The 22,676-nt window shown below is 40.6% G+C and overlaps 1 protein-coding gene and 4 non-coding genes across 5 annotated transcripts; 4 read left to right on the forward strand and 1 right to left on the reverse strand.

Moving 5' to 3' along the window:
• The first annotated feature begins 2,346 nt into the window (after window positions 1–2,346).
• Window positions 2,347–2,419, forward strand: trnai-uau (transfer RNA isoleucine (anticodon UAU)). The gene has a single exon. It is a non-coding gene; the product is annotated as a tRNA-Ile (tRNA).
• Window positions 2,420–3,261: 842 nt separating this feature from the next.
• Window positions 3,262–3,334, forward strand: trnav-uac (transfer RNA valine (anticodon UAC)). Its single transcript has one exon. It is a non-coding gene; the product is annotated as a tRNA-Val (tRNA).
• Window positions 3,335–6,671: 3,337 nt separating this feature from the next.
• On the forward strand, window positions 6,672–6,744 carry trnav-uac (transfer RNA valine (anticodon UAC)). The gene has a single exon. It is a non-coding gene; the product is annotated as a tRNA-Val (tRNA).
• Window positions 6,745–11,008: 4,264 nt separating this feature from the next.
• On the forward strand, window positions 11,009–11,081 carry trnav-uac (transfer RNA valine (anticodon UAC)). The gene has a single exon. It is a non-coding gene; the product is annotated as a tRNA-Val (tRNA).
• A 2,543-nt stretch (window positions 11,082–13,624) lies between these two features.
• Window positions 13,625–21,006, reverse strand: mpv17l2 (MPV17 mitochondrial inner membrane protein like 2). The gene is made up of 5 exons (XM_058401078.1): window positions 20,606–21,006; window positions 16,998–17,159; window positions 16,400–16,476; window positions 16,172–16,300; window positions 13,625–14,936 (listed from the first exon to the last, which is right to left on the reverse strand). The coding sequence occupies exons 1-5, from the start codon at window positions 20,790–20,792 to the stop codon at window positions 14,853–14,855; spliced, it is 639 nt and encodes a 212-aa protein (XP_058257061.1). The 5' UTR covers window positions 20,793–21,006; the 3' UTR covers window positions 13,625–14,852.
• Between the last annotated feature and the right edge of the window lie 1,670 nt (window positions 21,007–22,676).

Consider the following 22,676-nt stretch of genomic DNA (forward strand, 5'->3'; position numbering starts at 1 on the left):
CTGGGGTTCCGCTGATCATGGTCGGTTGGTATGACTGCTCCTGCTTCGTACTGAAGTCCACTATTAACTCCGTAGTCTTGCTGATGTTCTGGAGAGCTGACACCAGCTCTCCAGGTTTTTAATCTCCTGTAGGTAGGCTGTCTCGTCGTTGTTCGAGATCAGGCCCAATACAACAGTGTCATCAGCAAACTTAATGATGGTGGTGGAGTTGGAAGTGGCCAGACAGTCATAAGTGTACAGTGAGTACAGCAGGGGGCTCAGAACACAACCTTGAGGAGCTCCAGTGCTGAGGGTGATGGAGGATGAGGTGTGTTTGCCCATCTGTACTGCTTGTGGTCTGTCTGTCAGGAAGTTGGAAATCCACTGGCACAGGGGTGTGCTAAGACCTAGGACCTCCAACTTAGAGGTGAGCATGGAAGGAATTATTGTGTTGAACGCTGAACTGTAGTCCACAAACAGCATTTTTACATAATTCCCTTTTCTGCAGTCCAGGTGGCTTGTTGTTGTGTGAAGGAGGTGTGAAATGGCGTCCTCAGTGGAGCGATTTTGCCTGTACACAAACTGTAGTGGATCCAGTGTGTCTGGTAGTGATGCAGTGATGAAGTCTCTGACCAGTCTTTCAAAGCACTTCATCAGTACTGATGTCAGGGCTACAGGGCGGTAGTCGTTGTGGCAGGTGGGCTGGGGTTTCTTTGGGACAGGAACAATGGTGGACTGTTTGAAGCATGAGGGGTCTGTAGACTGTTTCAGGGAGAGGTTGAATATCTCAGTTAACACCGGTGCTAGCTGGTCAGCGCAGGCTTTCTTTTTGTGATAGCCTTCCTGGTGTTCATTCTCCTGAATGCCCTCCTCATGTCATGCTCTGAGATGGTGAACCTCTCTCCGTGTGCATGCTGTTTGTGCCGCTAGCGCCTCTAGCATGATTAGCTGCAGCCTCAAAGCGAGCATAAAAAGTGTTTAGCTCGTCTGCCAGAGAAGCATCCGCATTCCCCATTCTGGAGGATGGTGTTTTATAGTCCGTGATGGTTCTAAGTCCCTGCCACAGGTTTCTAGAGCCGCCATATTGGAATTGCGACTCTAGTTTTCTCCCATAGCACCGCTTTGCCTCCTTCACCATTCTGCACATGCTGTAAGACGCAGCCTTGTAGTCGTCCATGTTCTCGGTGACGAGCCTCGCATTGTAGGCAGTGGAGCGGGATCTCAGGGTGTCGCAGATGGTTTTGTCCACCCACGGCTTCTGGTTGGGAAATGTCCTGATGATGGTTTTCTGTACCGTATGATCCGTTAGTTTCCCTATAAATCCCACAACCGCTTCCGTAAACATGCTGACGTCATCAGAGCTGCGCCGGAACATGTCCCAATCTGCATCATCTAGCACATCCTGCAGAGCGGCCACCGATTGGTCTGTCCAGTGTGCGACCTCCCTCTGCACTGGGGCTTCCTGTTTCAGCCTCTGTTTGTATACAGGCATGAGGAAGATGGCGGCATGGTCCAATTTCCCAAACAGTGGTCGTGATTGTGCCTTGTAGCTGTTCTTAAATGGTTTGTAGCAGTGGTCTAGTGTCCTTTTGCTCCTGGGGGGGCAGGAGATTCGGCAGTGCGCGCTTGAGGTTGGCGCTGTTAAAATCTCCCAAAATAATGAGTGCAGCGTCCCGGTGCTGTGTCTGGTGAAGGTTTAGTGTCTCGTGCAAGTCTCATATCGCAGTGTCTGTGTCCGCTTGAGGTGGAATATAAACGGCACTGACTATGACCGAACTAAATTCCTGAGGGAGATAAAATGGGTGACATTTGATGGTCAGAAGTTCAAGATTAGGTGTGCAGGAGCGTGAGAGGGGAACAATGCTCACGCTGTCGCACCAGTGGTTGTTCACCATCAGACACACTCCACCTCCCCTTGACTTCCCCGAGTCCATTGTTCTGTCCATGCGATAAACCGAGAAAAACTCGGCCGGCTGGATGGCGTGGTCCGGTACCGCTGGAATATACTGTATACTATCTGTATAAACACTGAATATTATCTGTTACTGTTACTGATGTATATACAATGTACATAATGCACACAGTTTTAGCACAATTTATAATTACAAGATACCCAGCCACAGAAAAGTTAACTCTCTGTGCCGGTCCCAAGCCCGGATAAAAATAGGAGGGTTTCGACAGGAAGGGCATCCTGCGTAAAACCTGTGCCAAATCATGCGGATCAAATGATCTGCCACAAAACAGCAGACCCTGCCATCGTGCAGAACAAATGCTAGGGAAAAAAAAAAATAATTACAAGCTAATTATGAGAGTCTGGGTTCAAGCACCACTGAAACTGTTGTGCCACATGTGAGGGGTCTTGTTCCTGGTTCCATAGTGTAGTAGTCATCACCTCTGCTTTATATGCAGAAGGTCCTGGGTTCAAGCCCCAGTGGAACTATTCCTTCATGCGGGAAGTTATTATAAAACATGAGCATGGTACAGTATTTACAGTCACACATTTAGGCTGTAAAAACAGAACCTCTTGATCTACCTTATATGTGTGCTAAGGATGCTGGAGAAGTGGAATAAAATATATGATAAAGAAAGGATAAATATGATAAAAACAAGCAGAAAAAGTGTTCTTTGTTTGTAAAACCAAGTTCTGCTCAGAAGCCCCAGAGGGACCATATGATTGAGGAATGAAACCATATGTTTGAGGAATGAAACCTCTTTTTGTCCCATGACCTATCCCAGGTGTCAGGATTTCTCATAAAATAAATAAATAAATGAACCACTGTATCCGAATACATAGTTGCATATTCTATTATATATCATTTTTTATATCATATTTTGTTATATTGTTATATTCTGCTATATTTTGTAATATTTTATATTTTGATATATTTTTTGTTATATTTTTGTACCCTAATTTGGGTTTTTTAGTATTTTTTTTTATATTCCTTCCTATTTTATCTATTACCTGTGTTTGTGTGTCAGGTTCCATAGTCATCGTGTCTGCTTTACACACAGAAGGTCCAGGGTTCAAGCCCCAGTGAAACCATGTTTTTAAAAACCTCAACAAATTCTGTCTGTAAAGCTTGGTATAGCGTTCACATTTACATTTCTGTTATTTAGCAGAAATAACATTTCTGTTATTTAGCAACTTTTGCGCTTTAAGATTTTCCCCTCATTAATTTATGGTATACTGTTTCGTCTGTATATATTTAACCACTGACCAGGGCCTGGGTTCAAGCCCCACTGAAACTGTTGCTCCACATGTGAGCACACATCATCCAGCCAGGTTCCATAGTGTAGTGGTCATCATGTCTGCTTTACACGCAGAAGGTCCTGGGTTCGAGCCCCAGTGGAACCAGCTACCTGAGATTTAGGGAAATGTACCTTTGTATGTTATGCCCAAACGGAAACTTTTTGAATTGCCAGGAAAAAACAAACATTATAATACTATATGGATGTCCATATCAACCATAAACTGCCGTAACTGGTTCCATAGTGTAGTGCTCATCATGTCTCTTTTACACGCAGAAGTCTGTGTTCAAGCCCCAGTGGAACCAACTCTTTAAAATGTGTTCACAACATCAAGACCTACCTAAACTAAATAAATGAAGAAAAATGTTCTCTTTGTAAATGAATACAACATTTTCAATGTTAAAATGGCTTTATAATCTTACATTTCTTCAGAGAAATAGTTGAGTATATAGATTCTGCCTCCAGTTGGTACAAGATATTGACTCTCAGACCACATTGGACTGTTCATGGACTTGATCCTTTCTAATTCATTTTAATAATGTATGAGTGTGTTATACAGTTGAAAATGCTTTTAGTAACAACAATGTGCTGTATGAGGTTCAACATTCAGACCACAGACATTTTCTAGCTAGTAAACTGGAGCTACTCCATGGCTTCATCTCTCTACAGATTTTCTCACAGTTTACTGACCACTAAAAGGGCATCATGTCATTGTGATGGGTTTGAACCAGCTTTCTGAAGAATGCAGGTGAAGCTAATTATTCCGCTTTCTCTGGAGAAATCCTTTTTTTGCATCAACTGGGTGAATATAGAAGATGTATTTCTGTACAGAATTCCCTACAAGACTCTCTCTCTCTCTCCCTCTCTCTTTCTCTCTCTCTCTCTCTCTCTCTCTCACACACACACACACACACAAACCAGTTTTAGCATCTTTAATTTGAGTAATTTGCAAAAACAGATGCCCTTGACTTGCCTCATATTATAGAGTTCTCATAAATTTCAAAAGCAATATCACTCACCTGTGCTTGAAGAATCCCGTTTGAGTGCTGCAATCTCCCTCCTGGCTTGAGACTCCAACACATATCACGCTTTTTCACATTCCTCTCTGGTGCGCACAACCAGAGGGAATGCGGAGTTGATCTGCTGAGATATTTTCTCCCAGGTCTGTCTCTTTCCTTGAGCTGTGATGCTGAAGTCAAATTTACCTTTTAAAAATCAATCTGAAATGCTGATTACAAGTAATAAAATCAGTATGGTAAATAAATGTAAGAACTTAAATATAGTAACCACTGCGTGGAAATTGGTTGCTTCAAAAGTAGACACATTTTCAACATTTGGCTGTTTTAATTAACTTCAAGATATTTAGCCTATAACAGAAACCTAAAGTAGCCTGTATTCATGATTATACAATTCCATTCTGTCCATTCTATTATCATATATTCTATTTTCACAAAGAGTGCATTTAAAGACCTTTACAGATTTTTTTATCAACCAATCACAGTCCTTGAATTGCTGCGTCATCCCTAGCAATGGGGTCAACCACTCCTCCTCAGTAAGATAAAGGTTTTTGTACTTTCCTTACTCAGAGTTGCTCTGAGAAGTTTCCTAAATCACTTTTAGTCTAGGACTCCCAGCTAGGACTTTTTAGGCTAAGATAGGAGCTCTCTGAGAGAATTCTAAGAAGCTTTGTGATTACGTGTCCAGGAGTTTACAACCTTCTGTGTGTAAAGCAGACATGATGACCACTACACTTGAATATACACTATATTGCCAAAAGTATTCGCTCACCCATCCAAATAATCAGAATCAGGTTCCAATCACTTCCATGGCCACAGGTGTATAAAATCAAGCACCTACAACATTTGTGAAAGAATGGGTCGCTCTCAGGAGCTCAGTGAATTCCAGGGTGGAATTGTGATAGGATGCCACCTGTGCAACAAATCCAGTCGTGAAATTTCCTCACTCCTAAATATTCCACAGTCAACTGTCAGCTGTATTATAAGAACGTGGAAGTGTTTGGGAACGACAGCAACTCAGCCACGAAGTGGTAGGCCACGTAAACTGACGGAGCGGGGTCAGCGGATGCTGAGGCGCATAGTGCGAAGAGGTCGCCAACTTTCTGCAGAGTCAATCGCTACAGACCTCCAAACTTCATGTGGCCTTCAGATTAGCTCAAGAACAGTGCACAGAGAGCTTCATGGAATGGGTTTCCATGGCCGAGCAGCTGCATCCAAGCCATACATCACCAAGTGCAATGCAAAGCGTCGGATGCAGTGGTGTAAAGCACGCCGCCACTGGACTCTAGAGCAGTGGAGACGCGTTCTCTGGAGTGACGAATCGCGCTTCTCCATCTGGCAATCTGATGGACGAGTCTGGGTTTGGCGGTTGCCAGGAGAACGGTACTTGTCTGACTGCATTGTGCCAAGTGTAAAGTTTGGTGGAGGGGGGATTATGGTGTGGGGTTGTTTTTCAGGAGCTGGGCTTGGCCCCTTAGTTCCAGTGAAAGGAACTCTGAATGCTTCAGCATTCCAAGACATTTTGGACAATTCCATGCTCCCAACTTTGTGGGAACAGTTTGGAGCTGGCCCCTTCCTCTTCCAACATGACTGTGCACCAGTGCACAAAGCAAGGTCCATAAAGACATGGATGACAGAGTCTGGTGTGGATGAACTTGACTGGCCTGCACAGAGTCCTGACCTCAACCCGATAGAACACCTTTGGGATGAATTAGAGCGGAGACTGAGAGCCAGACCTTCTCGTCCAACATCAGTGTGTGACCTCACAAATGCGCTTCTGGAAGAATGGTCAAAAATTCCCATAAACACACTCCTAAACCTTGTGGACAGCCTTCCCAGAAGAGCTGAAGCTGTTATAGCTGCAAAGGGTGGACCAACGTCATATTGAACCCTATGGATTAGGAATGGGATGTCACTTAAGTTCATATGCGAGTCAAGGCAGGTGAGCGAATACTTTTGGCAATATAGTGTATGTTTAGGAAAACAACAAATGTGTGTGGTTGTCCGTACCATAATAAATGCTTAACATCCACTAGAGAATTGCAGTTCCATAGTGTAGTTGTTGTCACATCTGCTTTACACACAGAAGGTCCTGGGTTCAATCCCCAGTGGATCCAGTTGTTTAGGTAATATGGCAAACTAGAACACATGTTTGTGTGTCACCATTTAGGGTGATTAATATAACGAAACATACCCATGACCTAACTTTAGTTTTTTTTTTAGAATCATCAAGACTCAAACAAACTTATAATTTAGGAATATCCTACACTATGTGTAGTGTGTTCATTGTGCTTCTTTAGCTTTTCCCCTCATTACTTTACAGTATACTGTGTCGTCTGTATATATTTAACTTATACCACTGGCCAGAAGAGCCTGGGTTCAAGCTGAACTGGAACTGTTGCTACATATGTGACAAGGTGTGTGCTTGGTTCCATAGTGTAGCGGTCATCACGTCTGCTTTACACGCAGAAGGTCCTGGGTTCAAGCCCCAGTGGAACCATTCCTTCTTGAAGGCAGTTAATAAAAAGACAGGAGCCTGTTAAAGTATTTACAGTCACACATTCAGGCTGTAAAAACAGAACTGAAAGAATGAACTAACACAATTTAAAGTCATAGACTTCATGTCTGCTTTACATGCAGAAGCCCCAGAGGGACCATATGTTTGAGGAATGAAACCTCTTTTTGTCTCATGACCTATCCCAGGTGTCAGGATTTCTCGTAAAATAAATAAATAAATGAACGGTCCTGTTGCACTCACACCCATCATCATGAAGTGCTTCGAGAGGCTTGTCATGAGGCACATCAAGTACCTACTGTCACCATCACTAGACCCCATGCAGTTTGCGTATCATCCAAATCGCTCCACAGACAATGCCATCAGCACAACCCCACCACTCTAAGCACTGGAGCTCCTCAGGGCTGTGTGCTCAGTCCACTGCTGTTCACTCTGCTGACTCACGACTGCTCCAACCATATCATCAAGTTCGCCGATGATACGACCATGGTGGGTCTCATCAACAAGAACAACGAGTCAGCATACAGAGAGGGGGTGCAGCGGCTAACAGCCTGATGTAAAGCCAGCAACCTGTCTCTGATGGAAGAGATGGTTCTTGAGTTTAGGAGACCACAGAGTGACCATTCTCCACTGAACATCGACAGATCCAACATGGAGATCGTCAAGAGTACCAAATTCCTTGTTCACCTGGTGGAGGACCTCACCTGGTCACTCAACACCAGCTCCATCACCAAGAAAGCCCAGCACTTCCTGCAAAGGCTGAGGAATGCTCATTTTTCCCCTCTGCTGCATCACTGCCTGGTTTGTGAATTGCGCCGTCTTGGATCGTAAGACCCTAGGCTCTGGCTATTCCACCTTTTTTTTGCATCTCTGGTGAAAATGAAATAAAAAAATATATTGCAACCATCTGCGACTTCAAAATCTATCCATACAGTAAAGGTTTCAGATAGAAAAGCCATCAGTACAAGCCACATTTATGCTTTTTAACCACTAGGGCTCAAAACCAGGAGTTTACAACCTTGTATGTGTAAAGCAGACATGATGACCACTACACTTGAAGATATTTTTGAGAAAACAACAAACGGGTGTGGTTGTCCGTGCCATAATAAATGCTTAACATGCTCTAGGGAGTGTGTGGTTCCATGGTGTAGTGGTCATCTGCCCTAGTGGAACCAGGGGTTTAGGGAGTATGGCAAACTAGAACAGTGCACCACATGTGTTTGTGTGTCACCATATAGGGTGAATAATATAACCAGACTCTCAAGACTCAAACAAACTCATAATTTAAGAATATCCTACACTATACTGCATGTTTAAATTGCACCTTTATGTTGCTGGTTCCATAGTGTAGTGGTCACCATGAAGGTGCTGGTTTGATCCACAGTGAAACTATACATTTGTAAAATTCAACATAAAACAGTTTAGGCTGTGTGTTCATTGTGCTTCTTTAGTTTTTCCCCTCATTACTTTACAGTATACTGTGTCGTCTGTATATATTTAACTTATACCACTGACCAGAAGATCCTGGGTTCAAGCCCCACTGGAACTGTTGTGCCAGCTGTCTGAGAAATGGACCTTGGTATGGTACACTTCCATGCCCTAACCAAACCATTTTGAATTGCCAGGATCAAACGACCATTATAATACTATATGGATGCCCATATCAAGCAAGAAATGCTTTAAATGGCTTCATAGTTTAGTTCAATTCAATTCAATTCAATTTATTTTGTATAGCGCCTTTTACAATGAACATTGTCTCAAAACAGCTTTACAAAAGAAGAAAACAGAGAAAGGGGAGGGGAAAATGAAAAATAATAATAAAAAATAACTAATTAACTAGAAATAAGAATAAATTATTAAATTCTATAATTAGACTATTTTATCCTATTTTATCCCTAATGAGCAAGCCTGTGGCGATGGTGGCAAGGAAAAACTCCCTGGGATGGAAAGGAAGAAACCTTGAGAGGAACCAGGCTCAGAAGGGAACCCATCCTCATTTGGGTGACACTAAACAGAAAATAATGTAACTGTAGCTGATTAATGTCCTTTCTACAACAGCAATCAATGACCATGAGGAACTATTAGGTCAGTGTAGTTTCTAAGGTCATTATAAACACTAGTTCTTTGCTGTCATGGGCTGACAGATGAAATGGCAGATCTGTGATGGTGTGAAAGTCCCCAAGTGGCTCTGTCCATGGCTGTCTCCTGGGCCACACAGATCCATCCACAGCACCAGTGGGCACCATCAAGCGGCGAGACTCTGACCAGGGGTAGGGCAGCGGTCACACTGGAAACTGGCAAACACTGGGAGCTCAGGAGTGGGGTGTATAGCTCGACAGAGAAGGTAGAGAGAAAAGAGAAAGATATTAAGTTTCTGATCATGTGATGCTTAAAGACAATGTAGAATTATGTGTAAAGTGCAGGCAGGGACTCCGGCAAGACTAGCTATGACAGCATAACTAAAAGGGAGAGCCAGAAGGTCACAGACATGAAGGCTTCCCGGGACATAAAGCGTCCAACCACTTCACAGTTAGCAAACCTGAGCGACTTGCGAGGGTGGTAAGATGACAGCATCCAACACATCCCAGTACACCAAACACTCTATGACCATGAACCTTCAGATCTGCTCCTTTACCTAAGAAAACTATATATTAAAAGCTCGACTAAACAAATGTGTCTTCAGCCTAGACTTAAACACTGAGACTGTGTCTGAATCCCGAACACTAATTGGAAGGCTGTTCCATAAATTTGGGGCTTTGAAAGAGAAAGCTCTGCCCCCTGCTGTAGCCTTTGCTACTTGAGGTACTACCAAGTAACCAGCACCCTTTGATCGGAGTAGGCGTGGCGGATCATAAAAGACTAAAAGATCGCTCAGGTACTGTGGTGCGAGACCATTTAGTGCTTTATAGGTCAGTAACAGTATTTTATAATCAATCCGAAATTTGACTGGGAGCCAATGTAGTGTGGCTAAAATAGGAGTGATGTGCTCATATCTTCTGGTTCTAGTTAGGACTCTAGCTGCTGCATTCTGGACTAACTGGAGCTTGTGTATGCTCCTACTGGAACATCCAGACAGTAAGACATTACAATAATCCAACCTAGAGGTAACAAAAGCATGAACTAATTTTTCTGCATCATGAAGCGACAACATATTTCTTATCTTAGCAATATTCCTAAGATGGAAGAAGGCTACCCAAGTGATATTATCTACATGAGCTTCAAATGAAAGACCAGAATCAATAATCACACCAAGATCTTTTACTGCTGGACAAGATGAAACCAAAAGACCATCCACCATTACTCTGTAATCAGAAAGCTCACTTCTAACTGCCTGTGGTCCTAGTACAAGCATCTCTGTCTTGTCCGAATTAAGCAGGAGGAAGTTAGTGGCCATCCAATGTCTAATGTCCTTTACACATTCTTCTATCTTAATAAGCTGTTGTCTCTCATCTGACTTAGCTGAAACATATAGCTATGTGTCATCGGCATAACAGTGGAAACTAATACCATGTTTACGAATAATTGCACCAAGGGGTAACATATATAGGGAGAAAAGCAGTGGGCCTAAGACAGAACCTTGTGGAACACCAAACATAACCTTGGTATGCATGGAGAAGTCACGATCTAGATCTACAAACTGATAACGGTCAGTCAAATAAGACCTGAGCCAGGAGAGGGCTGTTCCTTTAACACCAACAACATGTTCTAGTCTTTAGTGGTCGTCATGTTTACTTTACACGCAGAAAGTCCTGGGTTCGAACAAGGTGCAAGAGGTTCCATAGTGTAGTGGTCATCACCTCTGCTTTACACATAGCCGGTCCTGGGTTCAATCCCCAGTGGAACCAGATAACCTTTGCTCATCAGTTAAGACTATGCTAAAATGTCTCATTTAGGAAGTGCTTCAATGGTGTAGTGGTCAGCAATCCCTTGTAAGTGGTTCCATAGTGCAGTTAATCATATAACTGCAGCACCACAATGCATTAAATCATCATCAGACCAAGAGCTTCAGTTAACGTTCATATCATATCAACCATCAGCATGAGAACACACTGACCATGGCGTGATGATTTGAGTATTTCCATAACTGCTAATCTGCTGGTAATTTCACACTCTCTAGAATTTACTCAGAACAAACAACCACTCTGTACAACTGTGGTGAGCAGAAAAGCATCTCAGTTAAGACTGTACCAAAACATGTCTCATTTAGGAAGTGGTTCAATAGTGTAGTGGTCAGCAAGCCTCCATAAGTGGTTCCATAGTGTAGTGGTCATCATGTCTGCTTTACACGCAGAAGGTCCTGGGTTCAATCCCCAGTGGAACCATGTGTTTAAGGACTATAAGAGAAAAGAAAGATTAAGTGTATGTCTCTGAAAGTCTACCACATTTTCCAAATCAATGGCAGAAAAGAAATACTTAGGAATGAATGCAAGTTCTAAAATCATATTTACAATTTTATAAAGTCTTGTGATTATTGCCAGTGAAGGGAAAAAAACTTAGATGCTACAGAAATTAAGAATATTTTTTATTTGCACAGTCATGATCATTAAGTACCATCAATAAATGTATTTTTTTGTACCATTTTTCTTTTCAATAAATAAGCGAAGAGTTCAATGTACCTGCTTATCTGTGTTTGCTGGTTTATTATATACTTTTTATGATAAAATAATGGAGGTTACCAGAGGCCACTGGATCTCTGGCATGAAACTAACACACACAAACAAATAAATCAATTAAAAAATCAATGAATTGATGGATATTTGAGCTGAACTGTAGGCAGCTGAGGGAATGCCGGCCTCTTGGAAAGTTTGGAACAGCACCATGAAATCAACGTGTGGCCAAAAATATATTGCCGCCAGTATGATCATGATTGCTCCATGCAACTGGTTTTATAGTGAAGAAGGTCCTGGGTTCAAACTCCATTAAAACCCATCCATTTAAGGAGCATAACATACAATGATTAGGTGTTTGTCTCCACTAATCATGTCTTAATTCAATGCCAGGAAAAAAATACCAAATAAATGGAAGTGCTAAAACCCACATTTATATGATGAGCTTTACTTCTTTAAATATATTATTTACAGTAACACAGATCTGTAAATTCTCTGGTAAAGCTCAGCTTTAACCTCTTGAACCCCTACAAAAGGGAAAAAAGAAAGAAAAAGCAATTCACACATTTTTCAAATGACTTTCTGGATAATTTTGTACATGAAGGTACAGTGCAGTATCTGTCAGTCTATATGTTGTACATACATAGCATGTGTCCAGCATTAAACTGAAACAGTTATAATAAACAGCAGGAGCCATCCATTACATAAAGATAATAATAATCATAAAATTAAATAAAATTGTTATTGTTAGTATTAGTATCATTACAGTGCAACATTTATACTATAACACCGAACATATGTGATAAAGAGAAGAGAGTTTCAGTTAATAGGAGAGAGTTAATGCACAAAGCATTTAGAAAAAACATTGTCCACTTTATTATTAACATGTATAACAGGTATAACACTCTGACCACTGACCAGTGAAGTGAATAAGACTGAGTATCTCCTCATCATGGCACCTGTTAGTGGGTAGGATATATTAGACAGCAAGTGAACATTTTGTCCTCAAAGTTGATGTTAGAAGCAGGAAAAATGGACAAGTGTAAGGATTTGAGCGAGTTTGACCAAAAGGGCCAAATTGTGATGGCTAGACCACTGGATCAGAGCATCTCCAAAACTGCAGCTCTTGTGGGGTGTTCCCGGTCTGCAGTGGTCAGTATCTATCAAAAGTGGTCCAAGGAAGGAACAGTGGTGAACCGGTGACAGGGTCATGAGCGGTCAAGGCTCATTTATTCATGTGGGGAGAGAAGGCTGGCCCGTGTGATCCGATCCAACAGACGAGCTACTGTTGCTCAAACTGCTGAAGAAGTTAATGCTGGTTCTGATAGAAAGGTGTCAGAATACACAGTGCAGGACGGGTCAGGGCTGTTTTGGCAGGGACTGACACAATATTAGGTGGGTGTTATGCCTGATCAGTGTATGATATATCACCTGCTCATTAAAGTTATCCAATCAGCCAATTATATAGCAGCAGCACCACAATGCATTAAATCATCATCAAACCAAGAGCTTCAGTTAACGTTCATATCATATCAACCATCAGCATGAGGACACTTTGACCATAGCGTGTTGATTTGTCATAACTGGTGAACTGCTGGGAATTTCACACACTCTACAGTTTACTCAGAACGGTGATCCACGTCTGAGAGAAGTCTGAGGAGAGACTGGCTCGAGCTGACAAGAAGACTAGAGTAACTCAAACAACCACTCTGTACAACCGTGGTGAGCAGAAAAGCATCTCAGAACGCAAAAAAAAAAAAAATTCCCCTATTCACCAAACATGGAGGATGTGAACATTAACTGTAGCTTTTGTGCACAGCATGAAGTTGAGGTTAATACTGCAACAGCAGCAGAGTCACTTGTAAAACAGTAGGCCTGGGAGAAATGAAGACAAAACATCAACACAAATAAATCAGAAATGCAGAAGAGGCACGAATTGCTGAAACATCTGGCAGTGGTGGAGTGTTACAGGTAAGTGAATAAAATTCTCCATAACTTCAGTTACTGGACATCAAGTTTGGTTCCAAATTTCAGAAATTACAATTAAAAAAATAAAAATAATTATAATCACAGCCTCTGGGTCTAGAACTTCGGCATAAAATGAGTTTCTATAAAATCGATTTTATTGAAATGGCTTTTTAAAAGCGGGCTAGCTTTGAAGTAAACAATTCACTATCATTTAACTGCAGTCCAGTATAACCAGCTGGAAATTAGAAGAAACGACCAAACCCGAGTCTTTTCCCAAAAAACGAACTCTATCAGTATCGAGGAGCATTTTATCATTCTTCATTTTTCTTCAAACATCAGTACCAAAGAAACAGGCAAAACTGATATCTAGCACAAATCATGTTTTTCTTACTTCATGCTGAAATAAATCTGTGCAGAAATAATCTCGATGAGAGAGAGAGATACCAGATGACGTGAATCAGACTTCCTGTTACACAGAGAGGCGTCTGTGATTCTTTTCTATTTATCTTCATGAACATTTTATATTATATCTAACATTTTATATTCATCTGATGGCAAAAGTCTGAGCTGTTGGTAAGCGTGAATAGTGAGACGAAGGATTTGACTCTCAGCTGTGTGAATACCATAGCACAGGAAGACGGACCCACGGCAGTCGGCCATTTAATTAGGAACACCTGTATCCTCGCTCGATCACGCAGTTATACAAATCAGCCAATCGCGTGGCAGAAGTGGAATGCGTAAGACATGGGTCAGGAGTTTGAGCTCCCATCAGAAATGTGAAAATATGGACGTTGGCACCTGATGGTTTGTGTATTTTAGAGGCTGGTGATCATCACGCATAACAGTCTTTAAAAATTCCTCGAAATGGTACAAGACAAAGTAAAAAGTGGCAGTTCTCAGAGCTGGAGTGAGGTCAGAGTAGACAGGAAGGCTATGGTAGCTCAAGTAATTACTCATTGCTACCATGATGAAAAGAAAAGCAGTTCAGAATGCACAGGATGTTGGACTTTAGCCTCAACAGCAGAAAAGGACATCAGGGTCCACTCCAGTCAGCCAAGAAGAGGAATAAAACGCTACGGAATACAGCTGAAAGGTGAATACAGGAGGAATCATTATTTCTGCTTCACGATATGAATCCATGAAACCTGCCTTCTGTTAAGGCTTAGGCTGCTGGTGTTGTAATGAAGTATTGTAGGGAATGTTTTCTTGAAACACATTGGGCCCCATAATGACAAGCATTTAAATACTACAGCCTGGGTACTGTTGCTGACCACCCTGAAAAAAACAACAACCCTAGAATTCCCTTCACTAGTGAGAAAGTGAACAGGTCCAGACATGCTTTGTGAATACCTGATAAGATTCAGTACAGGAGTATGATAGCTATCACCCTGATTTGAATAATTGATAATACTATATACTAATATATATGAATAATTAAAGTCAGTTATATATCTATTTACTGAAAGAATGAAGTAATAATCTTTAAAATCTGACATTATAGCTGGAATTGATGTGGGACTACAGTTTATCATCCAGTGGTTTAGCTGAAGGAGGAGACACTGAGGAGTCCTCTTGCACCAATTCATCAACATGGTGGCTTTCCTGTTAAAAAAACAAACAAAAAAAATTACAGAAAGAAAGAGGACAAAAAGTCAGATAAATAATCTTAACAATAAAATAACTTCTCTTGTGACAAAAACAGCTAGAAAAATGATTTCCAACAGCTATCTGGTCAGTACATTACCTTTCAAACATTTACACATGATTTCTTTATTTGAAATACTTTCCATCATCTTTGAAAAATAATGTAGAGTCACACTATGAAAGGTGTTCAACCAATCAAAACAAAATAAAAAATTATTATAAAAACACATTTACATTCAATCATAAGCTTTTATGTTCTAATGATAATGTAACATATACACTATATTGCCCAAAGTTATATTGCCAAGTAATTGCATTCAGGTGTTGTTTTTTAGGGGTTGGACTCGGTCCCTTAGTTCCAGTGAAAGGAACTCTTAATGCTTCAGCTTCATACCAAGACATGTTGGACAATTTCATGCTCTTTGTGGGAACAGTTTGGGGATGACCCCTTCCTGTTCCAACATGACTGCACACCAGTGACCAAAGCAAGGTCCATAAAGACATGGATGTGTGAGTTTGGTGTGGAGGAACTTGACTGACCTGCACAGAGTCCTGACCTCAACCCCATAGAACACCTTTGGGATGAATTAGAGTGGAGACTGTGAGCCAGACCTTCTCGTCCAACATCAGTGCCTGACCTCACAAATGCACTTCTAGAGGAATGGTCAAAAATTCCCATAAACACACTCCTAAACCTTGTGGAAAGCCTTCCCAGAAGAGTTGAAGCTGTTATAGATGCAAAGAAGGAAGGCAAAGGCAGACGTCCCAGTATTGGTCTGGCTCACAGTCTCCACTCTAATTCATCCCAAAGGTGTTCTATGGGGTTGAGGTCAGGACTCTGTGCAGGCCAGTCAAGTTCCTCCACACCAAACTCAGTCATCCATGTCTTTATGGACCTTGCTTTGGTCACTGGTGTACAGTCATGTTGGAACAGGAAGGGGTCATCCCCAAACTGTTCCCACAAAGTTGGGAGCATGAAATTGTCCAAAATGTCTTGGTATGAAGCTGAAGCATTAAGAGTTCCTTTCACTGGAACTAAGGGGCCGAGTCCAACACCTGAAAAACAACACCTGAATTCAAACTTTTGGCGATATAGTGTATATCCTATCTAACGTGTAAACTTGAAATCATCAAGCATTTACTTAAACATAAAAACAAAATTAATTATTTTATCATTGCTTTCCAAAGCTTACCCTGTGCTTGAGATATGAGAGGTACGTGTCCCATCCCAGTGTAACTGTATTTACGTACAACACCCGAAACTTGGCTGGTAAGAAGTAGAAGTTGATCATCTGTGCGGTCGGCCAGACGCACCAGTCCGCCTAATGGAAGAACAATGCAATGTTTTTACGCGTCTCTGTCATCTATCATAACTTATAATTTTTGCTCAAAAGATGATGGTCAGCTTTACAAATTCGTACCTTATAGAACTCCCAGAATTTCTCTTTAAACTCAGCGCAGCCTTTGAGCCAGCCATGACCCTCCATCACACCCATACCTGAAACATACACACAGGTATATAAAGATACAAAGCAAACCGCATAACTATAATACAATATGTAGGGATGCAGTGATACCATTTTTTTCAGAATGGGTATTAATACTGATACCTACATAATATTACACAAATGGGGACATCAAGGAACATTTTATTTAGCTCTAGTTATATTGGTTGATGTGACATGTTGCTAGCAATAAACTCCCCGTACTGAATTTCACGTACATGATAATAAGGCGTTTAAATAGAAAGCATGAGTATCAGTGGATCAGAGAAACGTGGATTAAACACAAGCATGAGGTTGCCTTGCATTGCAGAAAGAAGCTGCAGTCCTTCCTCTTAAATGGTTTGCGTTCTGGTTGCTTCAGGTTTTTCCCACACATTATTCAATAACAGAATCCATATCATTAATACATGACCACAGGACACATTTCACTGACATTACAGAATGAATATGATTATATTAAAATACATTTACAACATGCATGATGGCAGGATTTTACATAAAGCCCGGTCCATACCTATGAAGTACCAAGCTCCAAAAATTGGCGAGGCAACAAGCTGGTCTATCAAGACCTTCTTGGCAACAGTCTTCATGATTTTTCCTGTATAAGCCCTGTCCAGCCACTGATACCAGTAGTGCATAAACGGTCCCATGGTACATCCAACTGCAAACATACGCCCTAGAAAACAGAGAAAAACTTGTATTAACATTTATATGAAGAGTTTCTTGGGTGTTTTGTAATGGTGTTTTAGTCAGGGTTGTTAATCAGAAGATCGGGGATCAAGCCCCAGCACCGCCAATCTGCCACCGTTGGGCCCTTGAGAAAGGTCCTCATCCCCCTGTCAGTGGTGATGTGCTGTGCCATTGCTAACCCTGCGATCTGACTCCAACCTTCAAGGATTCAAGGAATATGCGAAGAAAGAATTTCACTGTGCAGTAATGTATGTACAGCGGGTAAAATAAGTATTGTACATGTCACCATTGTTTCAAAGAAAACAACAAGCAGTGCACTCAACCACCATGGCCTGTATGCACACTCACCACCCAAGACTCCATTGCTGAAAGAAAAAATGCTGTTTTTCTGCATACAATACTGGCAAACCTCATCTAAGTGAAGGAAGGATGAATGGAAAAATGTACCAAGACATTCTTGATAAAAATCTGCTGCCATCTACCAGGATGATGGAGATGAAACAAGGACAATGATCCAAAACACACAGCCAAAGATGATTTCAGAGAAAGAAAGTAAAGCTGCTAGAACGACCCAGCCAATCACATGACTTGAATCTGATTGAAAATCTATGGAAAGAACTAAAGATCCGAGTTCGTAGAAGTGGCCCAGGGAACCTTCAAGATTGAAAGACTTGGTTTGTGAGGAAGAACGGGCCAAAATCACAACTAAGCAATGCATGCAACCAGTTCCTCCATACAGGAGGTGTCTTAAAGCTGCCATTACCAACAAAGGCTTTTGTACAAAGTATTAAATAAATTTCAGTAAGCATATTTGAGATGATGTTCTTTCCACTTCCGGTTTGCGGCCCCGACAGTGCTCACTGGAACGTTTTGAAATGGTTCTGTAACCAATGCCATCAGTATGTTTTGCAACAATAAGGTTGTGAAGGTCTTGACAGAGCTCTTTGCTTTTACCCATCATGAGATGTTTCTTGCGCGACACCTTGGTAATGAGACACCTTTTTATAGGCCATCAGTTAGGACTGAAGCAGTGGATATTAATTTGCACTGACCAGTGGGCAGGATCGCTTTCTAATTACTGATTGATTTCAGCTGGTGTCTTGGCTTTCCATGCCTTTTTGCACCTCCCTTCATGTGTTCAATACTTAATCCCTGTGTCATTTCACATTATTCCACATCACTTAATGTATGTTATAATACTGTTATTATAATACTACTAATGTTATAATGTAATGTTATAATACTACTATTGGCAGCAATTTCGCGCATGCGCAGTACAAATCGTGTGCCTGATACGGATCGAGTAGTGACAGTGGAAAAATGCTAAAGTTTGCGGTGCATTGAGTGTCTGACGTCATCAGTCATCGAGTGGGAAACTACTTATACCTCCATTTAGTTAAAAAAAATCGTTAGTGTTCCATAGTATCCTTTTAAAGAAAAGATGGTAGAATACAAAGTGCACAGTGTCATGTGGGACAATGCGTAAAATGTTAGTCTTGTGCTGCCGTTGTCCTATCAATTCATCCTACTCATCATTATTTCCTACCCAAGCTCTCTGTGCATGCACATTCCAAAAATACGTCATGTTTTGCCCTCTTAGTTCCCCGCCCATAAATCCGTCCTACTGCTGCTAGTGACTTGTGGCTTGATTAATTATTTTGTCTTTTTGTGTGGTTTTATTTGACGTTATATTTCATTTGCATGTCTATGTTTAACAGTCGACTTGTGCATTGATGGTTAGTATTCTTTTTTTTTTTAATCATTTGTGCGGTTTAATCATACTTTTTCTTTAATTACAATTAAGATAAATTACAAAATGTGAGCATTATAAAAACACGCACTGACAATGTTCTTATACACCTGGTAACTTTTATTAGTTGACAATAACCACTATCTATGCTTGTCATAATCCAAAGAAGTAATGCTAGTTGTCCCGACTTCTCATTATACACGTGTTTATGCTGCCACGTGAAACTCTCGCTAGCTGGTTATCTCTTATGCAAAGTAGCATACATTAGTCATTATACACATGATTTACTAGCTAATTAGTTTTCTTGCCAATGAAAATGGCACACTCTCAGGCTAAGGTCACTGAGCAGAAAATTTTTTTACCTACTTGTTGTCATGCAAATTATAAGTTTTGTGAACCTTTGTTTCAAAATAGTTAGGCTACATCAAACTGCACTCTTTTTTTATTCTTCATTTTATTATTCAAGTAGGATTGTCTAATCTTACTTACACTATTAAAATGTGAAAACCGTTGGTTTATGTGTGAAGGATTTTCAGATATTTAGGAGACTCTCATAAGGTAGAGCAAACTGTGGTTTCGCCAAAGCAGAGGTTGGTGTTTAATATTATTTGTATTTTTTATTTTATTTTTAATACTGAATCTGTATGTTTCCTGCTGGATCCGGCTGGGCATAGAGTCAGAAGGACTCCTGCAGTACTCTGGTGTCACTCGTTCAGTTCATGCCTGCTTGATTGCTTCCCGAAGATCATGTACAGAAATGTGGCACAGAAGTTCATAGTTCACTTAAGAATTCCTGAGTTTTAGGTGTTTTTGTGCAGAGCTGGACACCCTGCCTTCAGATAGTTAAAGTCCCGCCACATATTTGTTCCATTCATTAACTAAACCAGCTGATTCTAATGAGCACAACTCTTCAGCCTGATAGACAAGAACTAAGGGAACTAAGGGTGGGGTCTTCGTGGACTGAACTTTGTCTCATGCATTCCATGGGTGCTTGATCAGATTTGACGAATTGTGCTGCACTGACTTTTCTGTGAGATCGGACTGAACAGGCTGGCCTTTGGTCCCCACAGGCAGAAATGAACCTTGGGTTTCCATGACACTGTTGCCAGGTTACTGGTATATAATTTCATATTCAATGTGAATGTGTTAATGTTATATGGGGTTAATGTTGCAGCTGATATATAAACATATAAAGATGTAGTATTACACATAATAAAATATTTTTTTTTCTTTCTAGGTGTCTGATGTCTGGGAATTTGTGGGCATTCATTTATTTGGACCCTTGCCAAAAACTGCTGATGGCCTTCAGTATGTTCTGACAGTATGTTCGGCTGTCCTAAAAGAATAGTGACCAAAGACGACTTCTTTCTGTAAATAAACAAATTATAACAAACCTGATGTCGTATTTTATTCTCCTTTACTTTAAGCGTCTGCGGAAAATGCCCCTTCTTGATATCATCCCGATATGCAAATGAGCCTCATGAATAAACAAATATGCAAATTAGCCCCTGGAGTCATTCCTGTGCGCGCGCAGGGAAATCTAGCTAGCTCTCTGAGAAGAGTTGTCAACACGAACATTTCAGCGGAATTATTTCACGATAATGAAAGTGTGAAATATGTTTGTTAAACACACACGATGACGAAATCACGTGTAAGATTGCATTAGCGGTGTCGGCTCGTACCTGTGCGCTGCCAGTCCCGGGTTTTAGTCGGGGTTTGTCTCTTCTCTCTGCTCTGCTGAATGCAGTCCCCAAGAGCAAGCATTCCTCCACTGCTGATAATGTTAGTCGCTAGCAGGTATTTCCCCGAAAACAGCGGCTTCCAGTAGAAGGCTATCCGCACGAGGAAGTCTTTACTTTGCGGTATCATGACTAGCTAACCTGTCGTGGCTCGAGGAGTGTCAAAACATTCACAATAAAACAACACATTCACCTGACTGAATGACTTTAAAAACACAAAACTAAACAGGAACTATGAGTGAACCCACATAGCCGGCATCATGTCGTGATATTAGATAATGAATGGTTCATTTTCTAAACAGGACACGGTAGTCTTCCGTGAACTTTGATCAGGATTTCAAAATAAAAGTCTTTTTTTTTTTTTTAAACATGAAGGTAACGTCTGAGTGTTGAAGAACGATATTTATAATAGTCTGAAAATAACTGCATTTTTTACACAGAAATATTCTACTCCAACAACAACAACAACAACATCGTCGTTTGTATGTGAATGGTTCATACTGCAAAGAGGAAGTCAGTTTTCTATTTTTCAGGATTTCAAAATAAAAATCTTGTAACGATGTTCCATGGCTAAGTATGCGATGAAGCGTCAACATTATTATTATTATTATTATTATTATTATTATTATTATTATTATTATTATTAACAAACTATCCCCTAAACGATATTCTTTATCTAGATATTTGGTTGTATTGGTGTCGTTAACCTTAAGAGACTGATTAAAAATCTGAATAAAAATATTTGAGGACCAGTTTATGAATCAAATAATGCACTAATAAACTAATAAAATGACATGTTATGTCTCTAAACACATTTATTAAGAAGTTACATATGACAGGATTCAATACTTTTACATATACCTAAATAAAGGAACATCAGACCACAGCAGTAATTATTTGAGTAAGACATTTTAATACAATGTTTTGCATAGCATTTAATAAAACTCATTTCAGATGTCTCTTCTCACAACATGTCTAGAAATTATGGCTCTGTGTTACGCATGCACATAGAAAGTAAACACGTTTCTGCTGTTTAATAGTGTGTACGCAAGGTCCAGGTATGTGACCAAGGTTTAATTCGGTCATTAAAAAAACAACAACAAAAGACCTTCCAAGCTGCTTAAAAGGCATCATCTCGTATAAAATGGTGATTAAATGTTTCGCCGTTTAGTTGTGCATCTGTGTATTGAACTATATAGCCAAAGGTTTGTGGACACCTGACCATCATTTCTGTGTGCGGTTCTTCCCTAACAAAGTAGTCACAAAATTAGAAACATATTGTCTAAGACCTACAAACATCTCTGTATTCCATAACATTAAGATTTTCTTTACTGAAACAAACAGGCCCCAGAAGTGGTAGCTCAGAGGTTAAGGCTTTTACTTAACCTTCAACAGGTCAGTTGTATAAATGCAATAAACATAAGTCGCTCTGGATAAAGGCACCTGCCAAACACCAGAAAGAGACAGAGACATGCATTCAAGTGAGATCCATAAAGACAAGGTTAGTGCTGAAAAACACACATTGCATGCAAAGCCCTTTCTTCCAACATCACTGTCTGACCTCACTAAAGTGCCACAGGCTGTTTTAAATCTAGTGGCAAGATAACAAGAACCTCATAGAGCCCTGGAAGCTCGAATTGTCAAGTTTAACAACAGAGAACAAAAGTATTGACCTAAGGTGGGTGAAAACGACTGGTTTCAATACACAGAAAGGCAGTGCGTATTTCTCCTATCTATCTATCTATCTATCTATCTATCTATCTATCTATCTATCTATCTATCTATCTATCTATCTATCTATCTATCTATCTATCTATCTGTCTGTCTGTCTATCTGTCTGTCTGTCTGTCTGTCTGTCTGTCTGGTAATTACACTAAGCTTATAACATCTTCCATGTTTGTGTTGTTGTAATGCGATTTCTGCTCTGTAAACAGGATTAAGGATCAGTTTATTGTACAGAATCATTTCCATGAAGCACAATCGAGCCTCTGTAGAGTTCAGACCTTTCCATCTC

Source organism: Hemibagrus wyckioides, linkage group LG10, assembly GCF_019097595.1.
Source record: "Hemibagrus wyckioides isolate EC202008001 linkage group LG10, SWU_Hwy_1.0, whole genome shotgun sequence".
Lineage (NCBI taxonomy): Eukaryota > Metazoa > Chordata > Actinopteri > Siluriformes > Bagridae > Hemibagrus > Hemibagrus wyckioides.

What these genes read in the sequence shown, in the direction of transcription:
- mpv17l2 (XM_058401078.1), bottom strand. Translation starts at nt 20,792, where the DNA reads ATGATACCGCAAAGTAAAGACTTCCTCGTGCGGATAGCCTTCTACTGG. An exon ending in TGGAGCTTGGTACTTCATAG is followed by an intron (nt 16,477 to 16,997) that starts GTATGGACCGGG and finishes TGTATGTTTCAG; the next exon opens with GTATGGGTGTGATGGAGGGT. An exon ending in TCTCATATCTCAAGCACAGG is followed by an intron (nt 14,937 to 16,171) that starts GTAAGCTTTGGA and finishes TTTTTTTAACAG; the next exon opens with GAAAGCCACCATGTTGATGA.